This window comes from Homarus americanus, unplaced genomic scaffold (assembly GCF_018991925.1).
Source record: "Homarus americanus isolate GMGI-L3 unplaced genomic scaffold, GMGI_Hamer_2.0 scaffold25483, whole genome shotgun sequence".
NCBI lineage: Eukaryota > Metazoa > Arthropoda > Malacostraca > Decapoda > Nephropidae > Homarus > Homarus americanus.
In genome coordinates, this window is record NW_024726235.1 from 6899125 (window position 1) to 6917385 (window position 18261).

The 18261-nt window shown below is 51.9% G+C and overlaps 1 protein-coding gene across 11 annotated transcripts in view; it reads left to right on the plus strand.

The window, feature by feature from the left end:
- The first annotated feature begins 12918 nt into the window (after positions 1–12918).
- LOC121865492 overlaps positions 12919–18261 on the plus strand; it is a 61460-nt gene continuing 56117 nt past the window's right edge. For 9 of the 11 annotated variants that reach the window (XM_042364997.1, XM_042364990.1, XM_042364991.1 and 6 more), the window contains exon 1: positions 12919–14522. In XM_042364997.1, the coding sequence (XP_042220931.1) occupies positions 14434–14522 (89 nt within the window). In that variant the 5' untranslated portion in view covers positions 12919–14433. The remainder of the gene's footprint in view (positions 14523–18261) is intronic. The other 2 variants (XM_042364987.1, XM_042364988.1) reach the window with 2 other exon arrangements.

Here is an 18261-nt window from a genome sequence, read left to right on the forward strand (position 1 = left end):
TCTCCCACATCCCCTCCCTCTCACATCCCCTCTCCTGCCATCCCCTCTCCTTCCCTCCCCCTCCTCTCACATCCCTCTACTTCCCCTCACCTCTCCCATCCCCTCTCCATCCCCTCCCTCTCCATCCCCTCTCCCTCCCCTCCTCACATCCCCTCCTCCCCTCTCTCATCCCTCACCTCCCAGAGAAAAGAGAGATTATAACTTTAAATATTTGACGACGTGTGATAACGGTAAGGTGATTGTGTGTGGCTGGGCACAACAGAAGACACAGACAGAGGAACACAGACACAGGACACAGACAGGACACAACAGAACACAGACACAGACAGACAGAGACACAGACAGACAGCAGAGCACAGACAGAACACAGACACACAGACAGAGCAGAGACACAGACAGAGACACAGACAGAGACACAGACCAGACAGAGACGGACAGACAGAGAACACAGACAGACAGACAGAGACACAGACAGAGACACAGACAGGGACAGAGACAGCACAGACAGACAGACAGAGACACAGACAGAGACACAGACAGACAGAGACACAGACACAGACAGAGACACAGACAGAACAAGGACAGAGAACACAGACAGACAGAGACACAGACACAGACAGACAGACAAACAGAGACACAGACAGACAGACAGAGACACAAACACAGACAGAACACGACACAGACACAGACAGAGACACGAACAGACAGGAACAGACGAACCAGAGAGACACAGACAGACAGACAGACAGACAGAGACAGACAAGAACACAGACACAGACACAGACAGACAGACAGACAGAGACACGAACAGAACACAGACAGAGACACAGACAGAGACACAGACAGACAGACAGACAGACAGAGAGACACAGACAGACAGACAGACAGACAGAGACACAGACAGACAGAGACACAGCACAGACAGACAGACAGACACAGACAGAGACACAGACAGACAGAGACACAGACAGAGGACACAGACAGACACGAACAGAGAGAACACAGACAGAGACACAGGCAGACAGAACACAGAGACAGACAGACAAGAGACACAGACAGACAGACAGACACAGACAGAGACACAGACAGAGACACAGACAGAGACACAGGCAGACAGAGACACAGACAGACAGACAGAGACACAGACAGACAGACAGAGACACAGACAGACAGAGACAGAGACAGAGACACAGACAGAGACACAGACAGAACCAGCGACAGAGACACAGACAGGAGACAGACAGACAGAGACACAGAGACACACACAGACAGACAGACACAGACAGAGACACAGACAGAGACACAGGAGAGACACAGACAGACAGACAGAGACGCAGACAGACAGAGAGACAGAGACACAGAGACACAGACAGAGACACAGACAGGGGACACAGACAGAGACACAGACAGAGACACACAGACAGAGACACAGAGAGACACAGACAGACACAGACACAGACAGAGACACAGACAGACAGAGACACAGACAGAGACACAGAACACAGACAGACAGACGGACAAGACAGACAGACAGAGACACAGACAGAGACACAAGACAGAACAGAGAGAAGACAGACAGAGACACAGGCAGACAGAGACACAGACAGACAGAGGGGCAGACAGACAGAGACAAGACAGACAGAACACAAGACAGAGACACAGACAGAGACACAGACAGAGACACAGACAGAGACACAGACAGAGACACAGACAGGACACGACAGACAGACACAGAAGAGACACAGACAGACAGAACAGACAGAGACACAGACAGAGACGCAGACAGACACAGACAGAGACAGAGACACAGAGCGGACAGACAGAGACACAGACAGAGACACAGACAGAGAGACACAGAGACACAGACAGACAGACACAGACAGAGAGACACAGACAGACAGAGACACAGACAGAACACAGACAGACGGAGCACAGACAGAGACACAGACAGAGACACAGAGCAGACAGAGACACAGACAGACAGACAGAGACGCAGACAGACAGAGACACAGACAGGACACAGACAGAGACACAGACAGAGACACAGACAGAGACACAGACAGAGACACAGAGACACAGACAGACACAGACAGACAGACAGACAGAGACACAGACAGACAGAGACAGACAGAGACACAGACAGACAGAACACAGACAGACAGAGACACAGACAGGGGACACAGACAGACAGACAGAGGACACAGACAGAGACACAGATGAACCGAAACAGAGAGACACGACAAGGAGACACAGACAGAGACACAGACAGACAGAGACACGACAGACAGACAGAGACACAGACAGAGACACAGACAGACACACAGACAGAGACACAGCAGACAGAGACACAGACAAGACAGAGACACAGACAGACAGACCAGCAGAACACAGACAGAGACACAGATAGAGCACACAGACAGAGAGAGCACAGACAGACAGAGACACACAGACAGACAGAGACACACAGACAGACAGACAGAGAGACACAGACAGAGACACAGACAGACAGACACAGACAGACAGACAGAGACACAGACAGAGAGACACAGACAGACACACAGACAGAGACAGACAGACAGAAAGAGACACAGACAGACAGACAGACAGAGACAACAGACAGACAGAGACAGACAGACAGACAGAGACACAGAGACACAGACAGACAGAGACACAGACAGAGACACAGACAGACACAGAGCAGACAGAGACACAGACAGAGACAGAGACACAGACAGAGACACAGAGACACAGACAGACAGACAGAGACACAGACAGACAGACAGGAGACACAGACAGAGACACAGACAGAGACACAGACAGACAGACAGAGACACAGACAGAGACACAGACACAGACAGAGACAGACAGAGACACAGACAGAGACACAGACAGACAGAGACACAGACAGACAGACAGAGACAGACAGACAGACAGACACAGACAGAGACAGAGACACAGACAGAGACACAGACAGACAGACAGAGACACAGACAGACAGAGACAGAGACACAGACAGAGACACAGACAGACAGAGACACAGACAGAGACACAGACAGACAGACAGAGAAACAGACAGACAGACAGAGACACAGACAGACAGACAGAGACACAGACAGACAGAGACACAGACAGAGACACAGACAGACAGACAGAGACACAGACAGACAGACAGAGACACAGACAGAGACACAGACAGACAGAGACACAGACAGACAGACAGAGACACAGCAGAGACACAGACAGACACAACAGACAGAGACACAGACAGACAGAGACACAGACAGACAGAGACACAGACAGAGACACAGACAGAGACAGACAGACAGAGACACAGACAGAGACACAGACAGACAGAGACACAGACAGACAGAGACACAGACAGAGACACAGACAGACAGAGACACAGACAGACAGACAGGAGACACAGACAGAGACACAGACAGAGACACAGACAGACAGAGACACAGACAGAGACAGACAGAGACACAGACAGACAGACAGAGACACAGACAGAGACACAGACAGACAGAGAACAGACAGAGACACAGACAGAGACACAGACAGACAGACAGAGACACAGACAGAGACAGACACAGACAGAGAGACAGACAACAGCAGACAGAGACACAGACAGACAGGAGACACAGACAGACAGACAGAGACACAGACAGAGACAGACAGACAAGACAGAGACAGAGACACAGACAGAGACAACAGACAGACAGACAGACACAGACAGACAGAGACAGAGACACAGACAGAGACACAGACAGACAGAGACACAGACAGAGACACAGACAGACAGACAGAGAAACACAGACAGACAGAGACACAGACAGACAGAGACACAGACAGACAGAGACACAGACAGAGACAGACAGAGAGACACAGACAGACAGACAGAGACACAGACAGACAGACAGAAGACAGACAGAGACACAGACAGACAGAGACACAGACAGAGACACAGACAGACAGAGACACAGACAGAGACACAGACAGACAGACAGACAGAGAGACACAGACAGACAGAGACACAGACAGAGACAAACACAGACAGACAGAGACACAGACAGACAGAGACACAGACAGAGACACAGACAGGGAACACAGACAGACAGAGACACAGACAGAGACACAGAGAGAGACACAGACAGACAGAGGAGACACGAGACAGACAGAGCACGAGACAGGGGCACAGACAGACAGGGCACGAACAGACAGACAGAGACACAGACAGAGACACAGACAGCAGACACAGACAGAGACACGACAGAGACAGAGACAGACACAGACAGACAGACAGGAGCACGAACAGACAGACAGAGACACACAGACACACAGACAGAGACACAGACAGACAGACAGGACACAGACAGAGAGACAGACACAGACAGAGACAGACAGAGACACAGACAGAGACACAGACAGAGACACAGACGAGGGACACAGACAGGACACAGACAGAGACACAGACAGACAGACAGACAGACAGACACAGACACGAACAGAGACACAGAGACACAGACAGAGACACAGACAGACAGACAGAGACACAGACAGACAGAGACACAGACAGACAGACAGAGACACAGACAGACAGACACGGGACACAGACAGAGACACAGACAGACAGACAGAGACACAGACAGACAGACAGATACAGACACAGACCAGACAGACAGGGACACAGACAGAGACACAGACAGACAGACGACACAGACAGAGGTGGTTGCAGGTGTGTTGATAAAATAACTCGGCAACATGAGTATTGTGATCTGAATAATACAGTGTGTGTGAATGGCCTCTCTCCTCTCTCTCTCTCTCCCCCCCTCTCTCTCTCTCTCTCTCTCTCTCTCTCTCTCTCTCTCTCTCTCTCTCTCTCCCTCTGTGTGTGTGTGTATGCTGTAGAATAATTTCACTGTTTACCTGTTTCATCGCCGCCACTATCACACAATGTCATCTCCAACAATACTCCACCACTACCTGTCTTTCCACCAATTTGATTATTCCCCAACACCCACCACCCCTCCCTACCTCCTCCTCCAACACTCTTTCCTATACTGTTTCCTCCACATCCTTACCTCACCACCCTAATTCTCCCTCTCCTCCTCACTTGTTCTCCTCTCCTCCCTCACTTGTTCTCCCTACTCCTCCCTCACTTGTTCTCCACTCCTCCCTCACTTGTTCTCCCCACCTCCCTCACTTGTTCTCCCTCTTCTCCCTCACTTGTTCTCCTACTCCTCCCTCCTTGTTCTCTCTCCTCCCTCCTTGTTCTCCCTCTTCTCCCTCCTTGTTCCTCCCTACTCTCTCCACTTGTTCTCCTCCTCCCTCACTTGTTCTCTCTCCTCCCTCCACTTGTTCTCCCTCTTCTCCTCACTTGTTCTCCTACTCCTCCTCACCTGTTCTCCTCCTCCCTCACTTGTTCTCCTACTCCTCCCCTCACTTGTTCTCCCTCTCCTCCCTCACTTGTTCTCCCTACTCCTCCTCACCTGTTCTCCTACTCCTCCCTCACTTGTTCTCCTCCTCCCCTCACTTGTTCTCCTCTCCCCTCCCTTGTTCTCCCTCTTCTCCCTCACTTGTTCTCCTACTCCTCTCACCTGTTCTCCTACTCCTCCCTCACTTGTTCTCCTACTCCTCCCTCACTTGTTCTCCTACTCCTCCTTCACTTGTTCTCCCTCTTCTCCCTCACTTGTTCTCCTACTCCTCCCTCCTTGTTCTCCCTACTCTCCTCACTTGTTTCTCTCCTCTCCTCCCTCACTTGTTCTCCTCTTCTCCCTCACTTGTTCTCCCTACTCCTCCTCACCTGTTCTCCCTACTCCTCCCTCACTTGTTCTCCTACTCCTCCCTCACTTGTTCTCTACTCCTCCCTCACTTGTTCTCCCTCTTCTCCCTCACTTGTTCTCCTACTCCTCCTCACCTGTTCTCCTACTCCTCCCTCACTTGTTCTCCTACTCCTCCCTCCTTGTTCTCCTACTCCTCCCTCACTTGTTCTCCTACTCCTCCCTCACTTGTTCTCCCTACTCTCCCTCACTTGTTCTCCTACTCCTCCCTCACTTGTTCTCCCTACTCCTCCCTCACTTGTCTCCTACTCCCTCCCCTCACTTGTTCTCCCTCTCCTCCCCCACGCTAACACCTAATCCTTCTCTTTCCTCAGTACACCAACACCTGTCCTCCTCCCTCCTCCCTCCTCCCGGACAAGCAAGGCGGAGGTAGGGAGGAAGGAGGGTGGGAAAGACAACATTGGTGACGTCACGCGGTCGATCCAACACCCCGGACCAAACTGACTGAGCTTCCTTGTCCCTCCAGCTGGTGGTGGTGGTCCCTCACAGCTGGTGGTGGTGGTCCCTCACAGCTGGTGGTGAGTCCCTCAGCTGGTGGTGGTGGTCCTCACAGCTGGTGGTGGTCCCTCACAGCTGATGGTGGTGGTCCCTCACAGCTGGTGGTGGTGGTCCCTCCGTGGTCCCACAGCTGGTGGTGGTCCCTCACAGCTGGTGGTGGTCCCTCACAGCTGGTGGTGGTGTCCTCACAGCTGGTGGTGGTCCTCACAGCTGGTGGTGGTCCCCCAGTGATGGTGGTGGTCCTCACAACTGGTGGTGGTGGTCTCACAGCTGGTGGTGGTGGTCCCTCACAGCTGGTGGTGGTGGTCCCTCAGCTGGTGGTGGTGGTCCTCACAGCTGGTGGTGGTGGTCCCTCACAGCTGGTGGTGGTGGTCCTCCACAGCTGGTGGTGGTGGTGGTCCCTCACAGCTGGTGGTGGTGGTCCCTCACAGCTGGTGGTGGTCCTCCAGCTGGGTGGTGGTGGTCCCTCACAGCTGGTGGTGGTGGTGGTCCCTCACAGCTGGTGGTGGTCCTCACAGCTGGTGGTGGTGTCCTCACAGCTGGTGGTGGTGGTCCCTCACAGCGGTGGTGGTGGTCCCTCACAGCTGGTGGTGGTGGTCCCTCACAGCTGGTGGTGGTGGTCCCTCACAGCTGATGGTGGTGGTCCCTCACAGCTGGTGGTGGTGGGCCTCACAGCTGGTGGTGGTCCTCCTGGCTGGTGGTGGTCCCTCAGCTGGTGGTGGTGTCCCTCACAGCTGGTGGTGGTGGTCCCTCACAGCTGGTGGTGGTCCTCACAGCTGGTGGTGGTCCCCCAGCTGATGGTGGTGTCCTCAGCTGGTGGTGGTGGTCCCTCACAGCTGGTGGTGGTGGTCCCTCACAGCTCGTGGTGGTGGTCCCCACAGCTGGTGGTGGTGGTCCTCCAGCTTGGTGGTGGTCTCACAGCTGATGGTGGTGGTCCCTCCTGGCTGGTGGTGGTGGTCCTCACAGCTGGTGGTGGTGGTCCTCCAGCTGGTGGTGGTGGTCCCTCACAACTGGTGGTGGTGGTGGTCCCTCACAACTGGTGGTGGTGGTGGTCCCTCACAACTGGTGGTGGTGGTGGTCCCTCGCTGGTGGTGGTGGTGGTCCTCACAGCTGGTGGTGGTGGTGGTGGTCCCTCACAGCTGGTGGTGGTCCTCACAGCTGGTGGTGGTGGTGGTCCCTCACAGCTGGTGGTGGTCCCTCCAGCTGGTGGTGGTGGTGGTCACCAGCTGGTGGTGGTGGTCCCTCACAGCTGGTGGTGGTGGTGGTCCCTCCGCTGGTGGTCCCTCACAGCTGGTGGTGGTGGTGGTCCCTCCCGGCTGGTGGTGGTGGTCCTCCACAACTGGTGGTGGTGGTGGTCCCTCACAACTGGTGGTGGTGGTGGTCCTCACAGCTGGTGGTGGTGGTGTCCTCACAGCTGGTGGTGGTCCCTCACAGCTGGTGGTGGTGTGTCCCACAGCTGGTGGTGGTCCCTCATAAGCTGGTGGTGGTGGTGGTCCTCACAACTGGTGGTGGTGGTGGTCCTCACAGCTGGTGGTGGTCCCTCACAGCTGGTGGTGGTGGTGGTCCTCACACGTGGTGGTGGTGGTGGTCCCTCACAGCTGGTGGTGGTGGTGGTCCCACAGCTGGTGGTGGTGGTCCCTCAACTGGTGTGGTGGTCCCTCAGCTGGTGGTGGTGGTCCTCACAGCTGGTGGTGGTGGTCCCTCACAGCTGGTGGTGGTGGTCCTCACAGCTGGTGGTGGTCCCCACAGCTGGTGGTGGTGGTCCTCAGGGTCCTCACAACTGGTGGTGGTGGTCCCTCACAGCTGGTGGTGGTGGTGGTCCCTCACAGCTGGTGGTGGTGGTCCCTCACAGCTGGTGGTGGTGGTCCTCCAGCTGGTGGTGGTGGTCCTCACAGCTGGTGGTGGTGGTCCCCTACAGCTGGTGGTGGTCCCTCACAGCTGGTGGTGGTGTCCTCACAACTGGTGGTGGTGGTCCTCACAGCTGGTGGTGGTCCCTCACAGCTGGTGGTGGTGGTCCCACAGCTGGTGGTGGTGGTCTCACAGCTGGTGGTGGTCCCTCACAGCTGGTGGTGGTGGTCCCTCACAGCTGGTGGTGGTGGTCCCCACAGCTGGTGGTGGTGGTGGGTCCTCACAGCTGGTGTGGTCCTCAGCTGGTGGTGGTGGTCCTCACAACTGGTGGTGGTCCCTCACAGCTGGTGGTGGGTGGTCCTCACAGCTGGTGGTGGTGGTCCCTCACAGCTGGTGGTGGTGTCCCTCACAGCTGGTGGTGGTCCTCACAGCTGGTGGTGGTGGGTCCCTCACAGCTGGTGGTCCCTCAGCTGGTGGTGGTGGTCCCGCTGGTGGTGGTCCCTCACAGCTGGTGGTGGTGGTCCCTCACAGCTGGTGGTGGTGGTGGTCCTCACAGCGGTGGTGGTGGTCCTCACAGCTGGTGGTGGTCCTCACAGCTGGTGGTGGTGGTCCCTCACAGCTGGTGGTGGTGGTCCCCACAGCTGGTGGTGGTGGTCCCTCACAGCTGGTGGTGGTGGTCCTCACAGGTGGTCCTCACAGCTGGTGGTGGTGGTCCCTCACAGCTGGTGGTGGTCCCTCACAGCTGGTGGTGGTGTCCCCACAGCTGGTGGTGGTGGTCCTCAGCTGGTGGTGGTCCCTCACAGCTGGTGGTGGTGGTGGTCCCTCACAGCTGGTGGTGGTGGTCCTCACAGCTGGTGGTGGTGGTCCTCACAGCTGGTGGTGGTCCCTCACAGCTGGTGGTGGTGGTCCTCAGCTGGTGGTGGTGGTCCTCCTAACAGCTGGTGGTGGTCCCTCACAGCTGGTGGTGGTGGTGGTCCTCACAGCGTGGTGGTGGTGGTCCCTCACAGCTGGTGGTGGTGGTCCTCCTAACAGCTGGTGGTGGTGGTCCTCACAGCTGGTGGTGGTGGTGGTCCCTCACAGCTGGTGGTGGTCCCTCACAGCTGGTGGTGGTGGTCCCTCACAGCTGGTGGTGGTGGTCCCTCACAGCTGGTGGTGGTCCCTCACAGCTGGTGGTGGTGGTCCCTCAGCTGGTGGTGGTCCCCACAGCTGGTGGTGGTGGTCCTCCTAACAGCTGGTGGTGGTCCTCACAGCTGGTGGTGGTGGTGGTACCTCACAGCTTGGTGGTGGTGGTCCTCCTAACAGCTGGTGGTGGGTCCTCACAGCTGGTGGTGGTACCTCACAGCGTGGTGGTGGTGGTCTCTAACAGCTGGTGGTGGAGGTCCCTCACAGCTGGTGGTGGTGATACCTCACAGCTGGTGGTGGTGGTGGTCCCTCCTAACAGCTGGGTACGGTGTTGCAGAGGTTAGAGCGCAGGAAGAGTTTTAATAATAGCAGCTGGCTTGGTGTACAGTAAGGGGCCAGCCAACACTCAAGAGGCCTCTGTCTTATTCATTTCTTTGAGGTTCTGACTGTTAGGTTAGGTTAGGTGCAGATTAACCACCCTACCTCTAACCTAACCATAACCTAACCTTAACCTAACTTCCAGAGAGCGTCAGGGTCGAGTTACAGTGATAATAATCTTCAGGTGAGATAAACAGGAGTCACTTTAACCTGTCTGTGATAGTCTTAACCCGTGATAGTCTTAACCCGTGATAGTCTTAACCCGTGATAGTGTTAACCTGTGATAGTCTTAACCTGTGATAGTCTTAACCCGTGATAGTCTTAACCCGTGATAGCCTTAACCTGTGATAGTCTTAACCCTGATAGTCTTAACCCTGATAGTCTTAACCGTGATAGTGTTAACCCGTGATAGTCTTAACCTGTGATAGTCTAACCCGTGATAGTCTTAAACCCGCTATATAAAACACACACACACACAAGTCTGCAGATAATCATGGGTCAGCCAGAGACGCCATAACTTACGTATAATCTCGTATAATTAGTGACACAAGTTTCTATAATCAGGCGTGTGTAGAGCAGCCTAAACCATCATCAGTTTTAATGAAGAAAATTGATTATGTAAATTTTTTAAGTTGTGACATGATGTTAATTTCTTATCACTATTATTATTATTATTATTATTATTATTATTATTATTACTATTATATTTTTTATTATTTTTTGTTGTTATTTTTATTATCGTTATTATTACACTTCTGTTCGGTATTGTCAAAGTGATCCCAAGGGGCTGACTTGTTAGGCTGCGACTTGTTAGGGCTGACGACTTGTTAGGCAGTAGATACGAACAGTATTAAAAAAATAAATCGGCACTATACTTGATCACCGTCACTTCAATTGGAGAGAGAGAGAGAGAGGAGAGTTTATATGTATGTACGTATGTATGGGTCGTGACGTCAGGATGTACTGTGTAAAAATTGTCCCTATCCCCCCTTGTTGGAGAGAGGACTCATGGCAGCTCCTCTGTTAGTCACTATGGGGGGTGGGGGTTATCTGCTGTGGTGGTCGACCTCACCATTGCCTCTCACTGTCACTACTGCCCCCTCCTCACACACTCACTTCTGCCCTCCTCACACACCTCACTGCTGCCCCCTCAACACACCCCACTACTGCCCCCTCACACACTCACCACCTGCCCCTCCCCACACTCACCACTGCCCCCTCCTCACACACACCTCACACTCGCCTCCTCACACCTCACCACTCCCCTCCTCACCACCTCACTCACTGCCCTCCCCACACCACCACTGCCCCTCCCCACACCCCTCACCACTGCCCCCTCACACACCACCACCTGCCCCTCCTCACACCTCACCACTGCCCCTCCCCACACACCTCACCACTGCCCCTCCACACCCACCTCACCTGTCCTCCCCACACCCTCACCCACTGCCCCCCACCTCACCACACTGCCCCTCCCCACACACCCACCACTCCGCCCTGCCCCACACTCCCCACCACTGCCCCCCCTCACACCTCACCACTGCCCCTCTACACACCACTGCCCCCCTCTCACACTCCACTGCTGCCCCTCTCACACACTCACTACTCTGCCCCTCCTCCACACTCTCCACTGCCCCTCTCACACTCTCCCTCTGCCCTCTCCACACTCTCACTACTGCCCCTCTCACACACCTCACTACTGCCCTCTCACACACTCACTACTGCCCCTCTCACACACTCACTACCCTCACACACTCACTGCCCCTCTCACACACTCACTACTGCCCCTCTCACCCTCCTACTGCCCTCTCACACACTCACTACTGCCCTCTCACCTCACTACTTCCCTCTCCCCTCACTACTGCCCTCTCACCTCACTACCTCTCTCCCCTGCCCTCTCCACACTCCTACTGCCCTCTCTCCTCTGCCCTCCCTCACACACTCACTACTGCCCTCTCCTCCTACTGCCCCTCTCCCTCACTGCCCCTCTCCCACACACTCACTACTGCCCCTCTCACTCACTACTGCCCTCTCCACACTCCACTGCCTCTCCCCCTCACTGCCCTCTCACACTCTACTTCCCCTCTCACCACACTCACCTGCCCTCTCCCTCACTACTGCCCTCTCCACTCACTACTGCCCTCTCTCACTACTGCCCCTCTCCCACCTCCCTCTGCCCTCTCACACTCTCACTGCCCTCCTCACACACTCTCCACTACTGCCCCTCTCCCCACTCCCTGCCCTCCCTCACTACTGCCCTCTACCTCCCCTACTTCCCTCTCACACCTCACTACTTCCCTCTCCCTCTACTGCCCTCTCCACACTCACTGCCCTCTCACACTCACTACTGCCCCTCACACCTCCTACTGCCCCTCTCACACCTCACTACTGCCCTCTCACACCTCCCCACACCCCTCTCACACACTCACCTGCCCTCTCACACCTCCCCACTGCCCCCTCTCTCACACACCTCACCTCACCTCCCCACTACTTCCCTCTCATCACACTCACTACTGCTCCCTCTCCCTCACTACTGCTCCTCTCTCACCTCACTACTGCCTCTCACCTCTCCCTACTGCTCCTCTCCCTCACTACTGCCCCTCTCCCACTCTGCCCTCTCACACACTCCCTCCTCACTACTGCCCTCCACACACTCACTACTGCCCTCTCACCTCCTACTGCCCCTCCTTTCCTCCCTCCCCTCTCACGCTCAACTGATTCTCCAACTCTCACACTCGGTAATACCTTTCCCTTCCTTCCCATATCCTTTTCTCTTCCCTCTCCCCTTCCTCCCTCTCCCCTTACCTCCCTCTCCCCTTACCTCCCTCTCTCCTTATCCCCTCTCTCCTTACCTCCCTCTCCCCCTTACCTCCCCTCTCTCTACCCCCTCTCCCTTACCTCCCCTTTCCCTTCCCTCCCTCCCTCTCCCTCTACCACTTCCAGACTCCCCTTACCTCCCTCTCCTTTTCCATCCCCCTTCTCTCCCCTCTCCTCCCCCTTCCCGTCTCCTCCTCTTTCCTTCCCTCCTCTTCCTCCTCCTTCTTTCCCCTCCCTCTACTTTTCCTACTCCCCATCCCCGCCTCCCTGCTCCTCCTCCTTCCCTCTCCTCCTTCATTTCCTCCTTTCTCTTACCTCATTTTTCCCACCCCACCCCACCCCACCCCTCCCTCCCCCGGCAGGCACTATGGATGCCAGCTGTAGTGAGCGAGCCACCCAGTGTTGCCTCAGCCGCCGTGCCAGCCACTCTCCCTGGCTCTAAATCCAGCCTCTCCCTCTCTCCCTGCTCCTGGCTCCTCACTCGCGTCTGGCCTCACCTCTCACTCTCCTCTCATCCTCGTGCGACACTCATTGATAGCGTGTAAAGGAGTCCCCCGGCAGGAAGTGATCGAGGAGGTGCTGCTGACGTTTCGGTGGTTGGAGCGCTGTGGGGCGTGTGAGAGGGGCGTGTTGTGTGGTGTTGGGAGAGTGGGAAGTGATGAGGACAGTGATGTGATGAGACCTATGGAGTGAGTGATGGGGTAACAAAAATAGTCTCAAAGTTTGGAGAGTAGTGATCGAGGAGAGGATGTAGTGAGTGGGTGAGGAGGAGGTGGAGGAGGAAGAGGTCTGGAGTAAAGAGTGTGTACGACTGATAATGTAGTGTGAGATAATGAGTAAAACATACGACAGGAATAAAGGGATGAGAGAAAAATAGAGAGAGGAAAGAGAGAGAGAGAGAGAGAGAGAGAGAGTGTGTGTGTGAGGGAGCGTGAGGCCGAATATCGACGGAGGCCGGGGGTGCCGCTGGCCGCAAGTACTCCTAGTTACGACTCACAACAAAAACGTTATTGAAGCGGATATTACTCCCCTGTGTACCCTCCCCACGTACCTCCCTCCCCCCCACCACGTACTGGGTAGCTGTGTAATGGTCGTCGGGAAGACAATAACGTAGGAATCGATCAATAGTTAATAGATCAAGAGTGTCTTTTAAGTGTTATTGAAGTGTTGACATAAGTGTGTGTGTGTGTGAAGAGAAAGATTGTGGCATCTCCCAGGAAGTGAGCATAGAGTGTTAAGTGTTGCGTTGGTTGTTTGGTTGTGTGAGGAGGAGTTGGTTGGGTGGTTGGTGAGGCGTGTAAACAACGTGGCGTGGTGTTAGGGGCGGCATCAACAGGTTTAGTGGAGGTGGCGGCGGCGTCGTAGGGTCAGCTGATTGGTGTTGGCGGTGGTGACGTCCTGCCTCGCCCACCTCTCACTGTCTCCTACCTCCACGCCCTCACTCACCTCTCACCCACGCCTGCCTCTCTACCGTCACCCCATTTCTCATCACTTATCTCTCACCCTCGCCACTCACCAGCTTCCCCAGGGACCTCCCCTCCCGGATAATGCCAGAGGCTGTGTTTCCCCGCCTGCCATATGTGGAGGAGTGAGAGCGGTAGGAGTGTGTGTACAGCGAAGATGACGACCAGAGGGCCACAGTGTGCACACTTCTCCACCGTCAGTCGGCCGCGCCCCTGGCCACCCACTTCTGCAGTAGCAGACACCAGCTAGTGTCCCACTATGAGGAACATCACTACCCCCTGAGCTCCTCCCCCCTCCTCCCCCTTGCCTCCTCCCATCCCTCCTCCTCCCGGTTTATGCTGGACGTCCTTCTGTCTCACCTCCTGCCGGGGAGCTGTACTGGTTACCACTTTCCACCTCTCCTGCTTCTCCCGGTTGATGGTCGAGGCCCTCCCACCTCCCGTCTTCCTCCGGTTGGTGCTACATGATGGCGTCAGGGTCTCCTCCTCCCCACCAGCAGGAACACCACCACGAGAGGCCACCACCAAGCCTCGACCCTCACCTCCTCCATGGGTAAGACGGTAGATCTCACTATCCACCCGTCCCCCCTTCTTCCCCCTCTCCGCCCAACACGAGGAAAACGAGGTCATTTGTCTTAGTTCATTACGCAATAACCTTAAGTCTTAATGATCAAGGTGATAAGCAGGTGCATGTTAACTCTCCATTACCCCTTTCATTAATTCTCTCTCAGTCAATTATAGATTTTTTACGCCAACATGTAAACTTAACGATCATTATAACACCAAGTAATTTTTTGTGTATTTTATGATTATAGAAGTGATGACCCAACAGCCTCTCCACTATTCTGAGGTCTTAAGTGGTAATTTTTTTGGGGGGGTTCAGAGTGACACGATACTGTTGTAAGAGTTGTGTTACGTTTCAGAGACAATTTTATCATGTCAATCTTCAACCCGTGTAATGAGAAGATATACCTGTGTGTGTGTGTGTGTGTGTGTGTGTCAGTCAGTCAGTCGGTCATTTTATAGTCCATTAAAAGAAATGAAATCTGGGGGTAAATGTCCGTAGACTTTCGATACCGCCGCGATACACAGCTGGCGTTGTGTTATTGTATCGTACCTCGCCTGTCATATTATCGTTTCACACTTAAGGTATTATCATTCAGTGTATGTTTACTACCGTTGTATCTCCTTGGTGGTATTTACATCTGTATATCAAGCAAAAATATGGTCTTTTATTATTATTGTTTTTGTCGATATTGATCATTATTTTTTTGTCAATACATATATACAAGAACTGAAGACTGTATAACAATTCCAAGTCGGTTAAAGCACACGTAAGTATTTATTTTTTTTCCGAACTGGTTAATGCTACTCTATCATAACATTATCCTTTACTATTATTCTCAACTGTGGAAATACATTAACAAAAAAACATTATCTTCACTCTACCAACAAAAGAAAAACTGACTTGAGTTGGAAATTTGAGCGTAAACTCAGTCTCTAGCACTTAACGACCGACGTGCTCAACAAAACACTTTCCTGAGTCTTACTTTTATTCGGGAGAGTCGAGTCGTTTCCTTTGGTAATGTTCAGCCAAGGTCATTGTGGGTGGTTGCCTGCCTGCCTGAACTGACGTGTGTTCTTGTTGAGGACGATCATGTACTGGTGTGGGTGGTTGTAGTTGTTGTGATTGAGTGCTTTAATGGTGGTAGGTGTGGTTGTGTATTGGTTGTTTTGGTGGTGGTATGTGTGGTTGTATTGTTTGGTTTGGTTGTGGTTATGATGTTTGTATTGGTGGTAGTTGTTGTGGATGAATATTTTTTTTAAATAAACAAGTACTATACCTAGTCAGTGTCTATACGTTACTGCTACATTTATACATCATTTTATTCTTATTACTATTCATTAAAAGTGAAAGGGCATTTGACTAAAAAAATATATACATTTATTCTATAATTTTAAACTTCACCGATATACATTTTTTGTCTCGTGTTGGTGTATTTCTCGAAGCGTCTATGACTGTATGTGTTAGTAATGCCGTCATACCAGCCAGTTGCCGTCTCTTTGTTTATTTATACCGGAAAGCGCGCGCATCTTCGAGTATTTGTTGTTGTCCGTCTGCCAAATCAGCTGACGAGGTAACATTTTATTTATTCTATTCCCGCTGTTATTTATGTCTCTTATCTCCCGAGGATAGAGGAGGAGAGAGTTAGTTTGTCTTTTGTTTCGTATTTGGCCATTTTATCATATCCTGAAGAGTAAAATATCTTGCTTTAATACACCCCGACTCTTTTTTTTTTATCCTTTATTCTGGGGATCATTGGTTCTCGTATATTGTCATCAAAACACACAATATTGAGCAGAAACGATGAGCTACACTGATTGACCGAAATGATACGCAATTGATCGATTTCTGATAACGTGGCAGTCCAGGAGTGGAGGATTTAAGACACAAGATTACTGGTTACTGTTTTTAATTTCGTTATATATTTTGGCAGTGTAGACACGACTGTAAGAGGAGACTTCAATATTTGTTAATTTATTTGTTGACATTGCAGGACTCAAGGTCAGAGGTAACGGGAGGGAGGGGAAGAATATTTGACATTGACTTGCAAACATCGGAGTTTCGTTTTTGTTTTTATCTGTTTTATTATTGTTTATGGTAACATGGTTGCCCTCGAATGCTTCAGAAGGTATTGTGTATGAAGGCTGTGCTTGAATGCAGGAAAACTGGCGGCTTTTATCGGATTTTGCGCGCCACAAACCATGATTTATCGTTAACTGGGTGTTCCCGCCGAGCCTGGTGGCGGGGTGGTGGGTGGGCGGACGGACGGCGGGAACGTGTCTAGACCATCTCTATATTATCCGTGGCAGGTTTAGTACGTATGAACAGAGACCGTTCGACCCATAAAGCGTTCGTGTGTAGTATTGTATATTTTGTAGCTCGTGTGTGACCTTCCACTTAAGCTCAGTGACCTTGTATCCAGCTGGGAATTATTGTCCGGATCTTGGCATAGTGACCTGGAATCTATATTAAGTAAAAAACAAAAACACATGTTATCCGGACGACTTTTTGGGAACTACTTGAGGGAGATTAATTTTTTTTAGGCACAAATGAAATTATTATCCAAGGTGGGGGAAGGTCGTATTGATTTTGGGGTTTATCAAAGGCTAAGGTCATCATAGTTTCGCTGCGTCTCAACCTCCTCCAGTTTCAGGGTTTATTGTGTTTTGTTGTGATGTAATGTCTGGTTTTACGCGCCAAAAACTGAGGTTATATTGTTTATTGTTATGACGTCATATAGCATTGAAAATTTTACGCGCCAAAGTTTTTGTTTATATTGATTCTCTTCGGTAATGATGTCAAATTGAATCGAATTTTTACGCGCCAAAAATAGTGTTTATATAATTTTTTTTTTTGTGTTGTGGTAATGTTGTTGTTGTAGTTAACTTTCTGTTGTATTATTTGTATTAGTGATATTAATACAGAGGTTGTTTATATTAAGAGTTGTCTGCCGTGTCGTTTATATATTTTTTCATCCTAATTTGCGTTGTAGTGTTGCAGTTTTTGTTTTAATTCGTTTCGTCCTATTGTGATGGTTGTGTGCACGCGAGTTTGTGTGTAAACAACTCGTCAGCTGTTAGATGCTTAATGGAGCAGGTGATTCATGCTATACAGGTGTGTTCATCTGCCTTGACCCATTCCCCTGAGGGTCACATGTGTGTTTGGGGGAGGGATTAAAGGAAGACAGGTGTGGTGGGTAGGGAATACAGGTATAGTTAAGAGGGGGGGTGCAGGTGTGAGAATGAGGGGGTTACCTTTTAAGTCAACGTGAGGAGATTTAAGTTTATCCCCTTGAACACGATGACTTAACCCCTTGAGTACGAAACCTTTCTCCTGAGTTCAGTGAATTAGTTCGATGAGAACGTAATATCGTTTACAAGTCTTAACATTAAGGCTAAAGACACACACACACACTCACTCACACACACACACACACACACACACACACACACACACACACACACACACACACACAAATCAATTCAAATAAACACGTACATACACAGTTACGTACATGATATATTGTATCTGACATATAACTACATACTTGTGTACATAAGAGTAACATTACAGACACGCCCCTCACTTGTGTTTACAGAATGTTGTCAAAGACTCGAACCCTTTGTTTATGTTACCAGACTCTCAGTTCTATTTGTTGAGGATGATGTTATCGTTGATTTTGTTCAGAATGATTTTAGAGAGATGGGGAGTGGATGAAAGTCAAAGA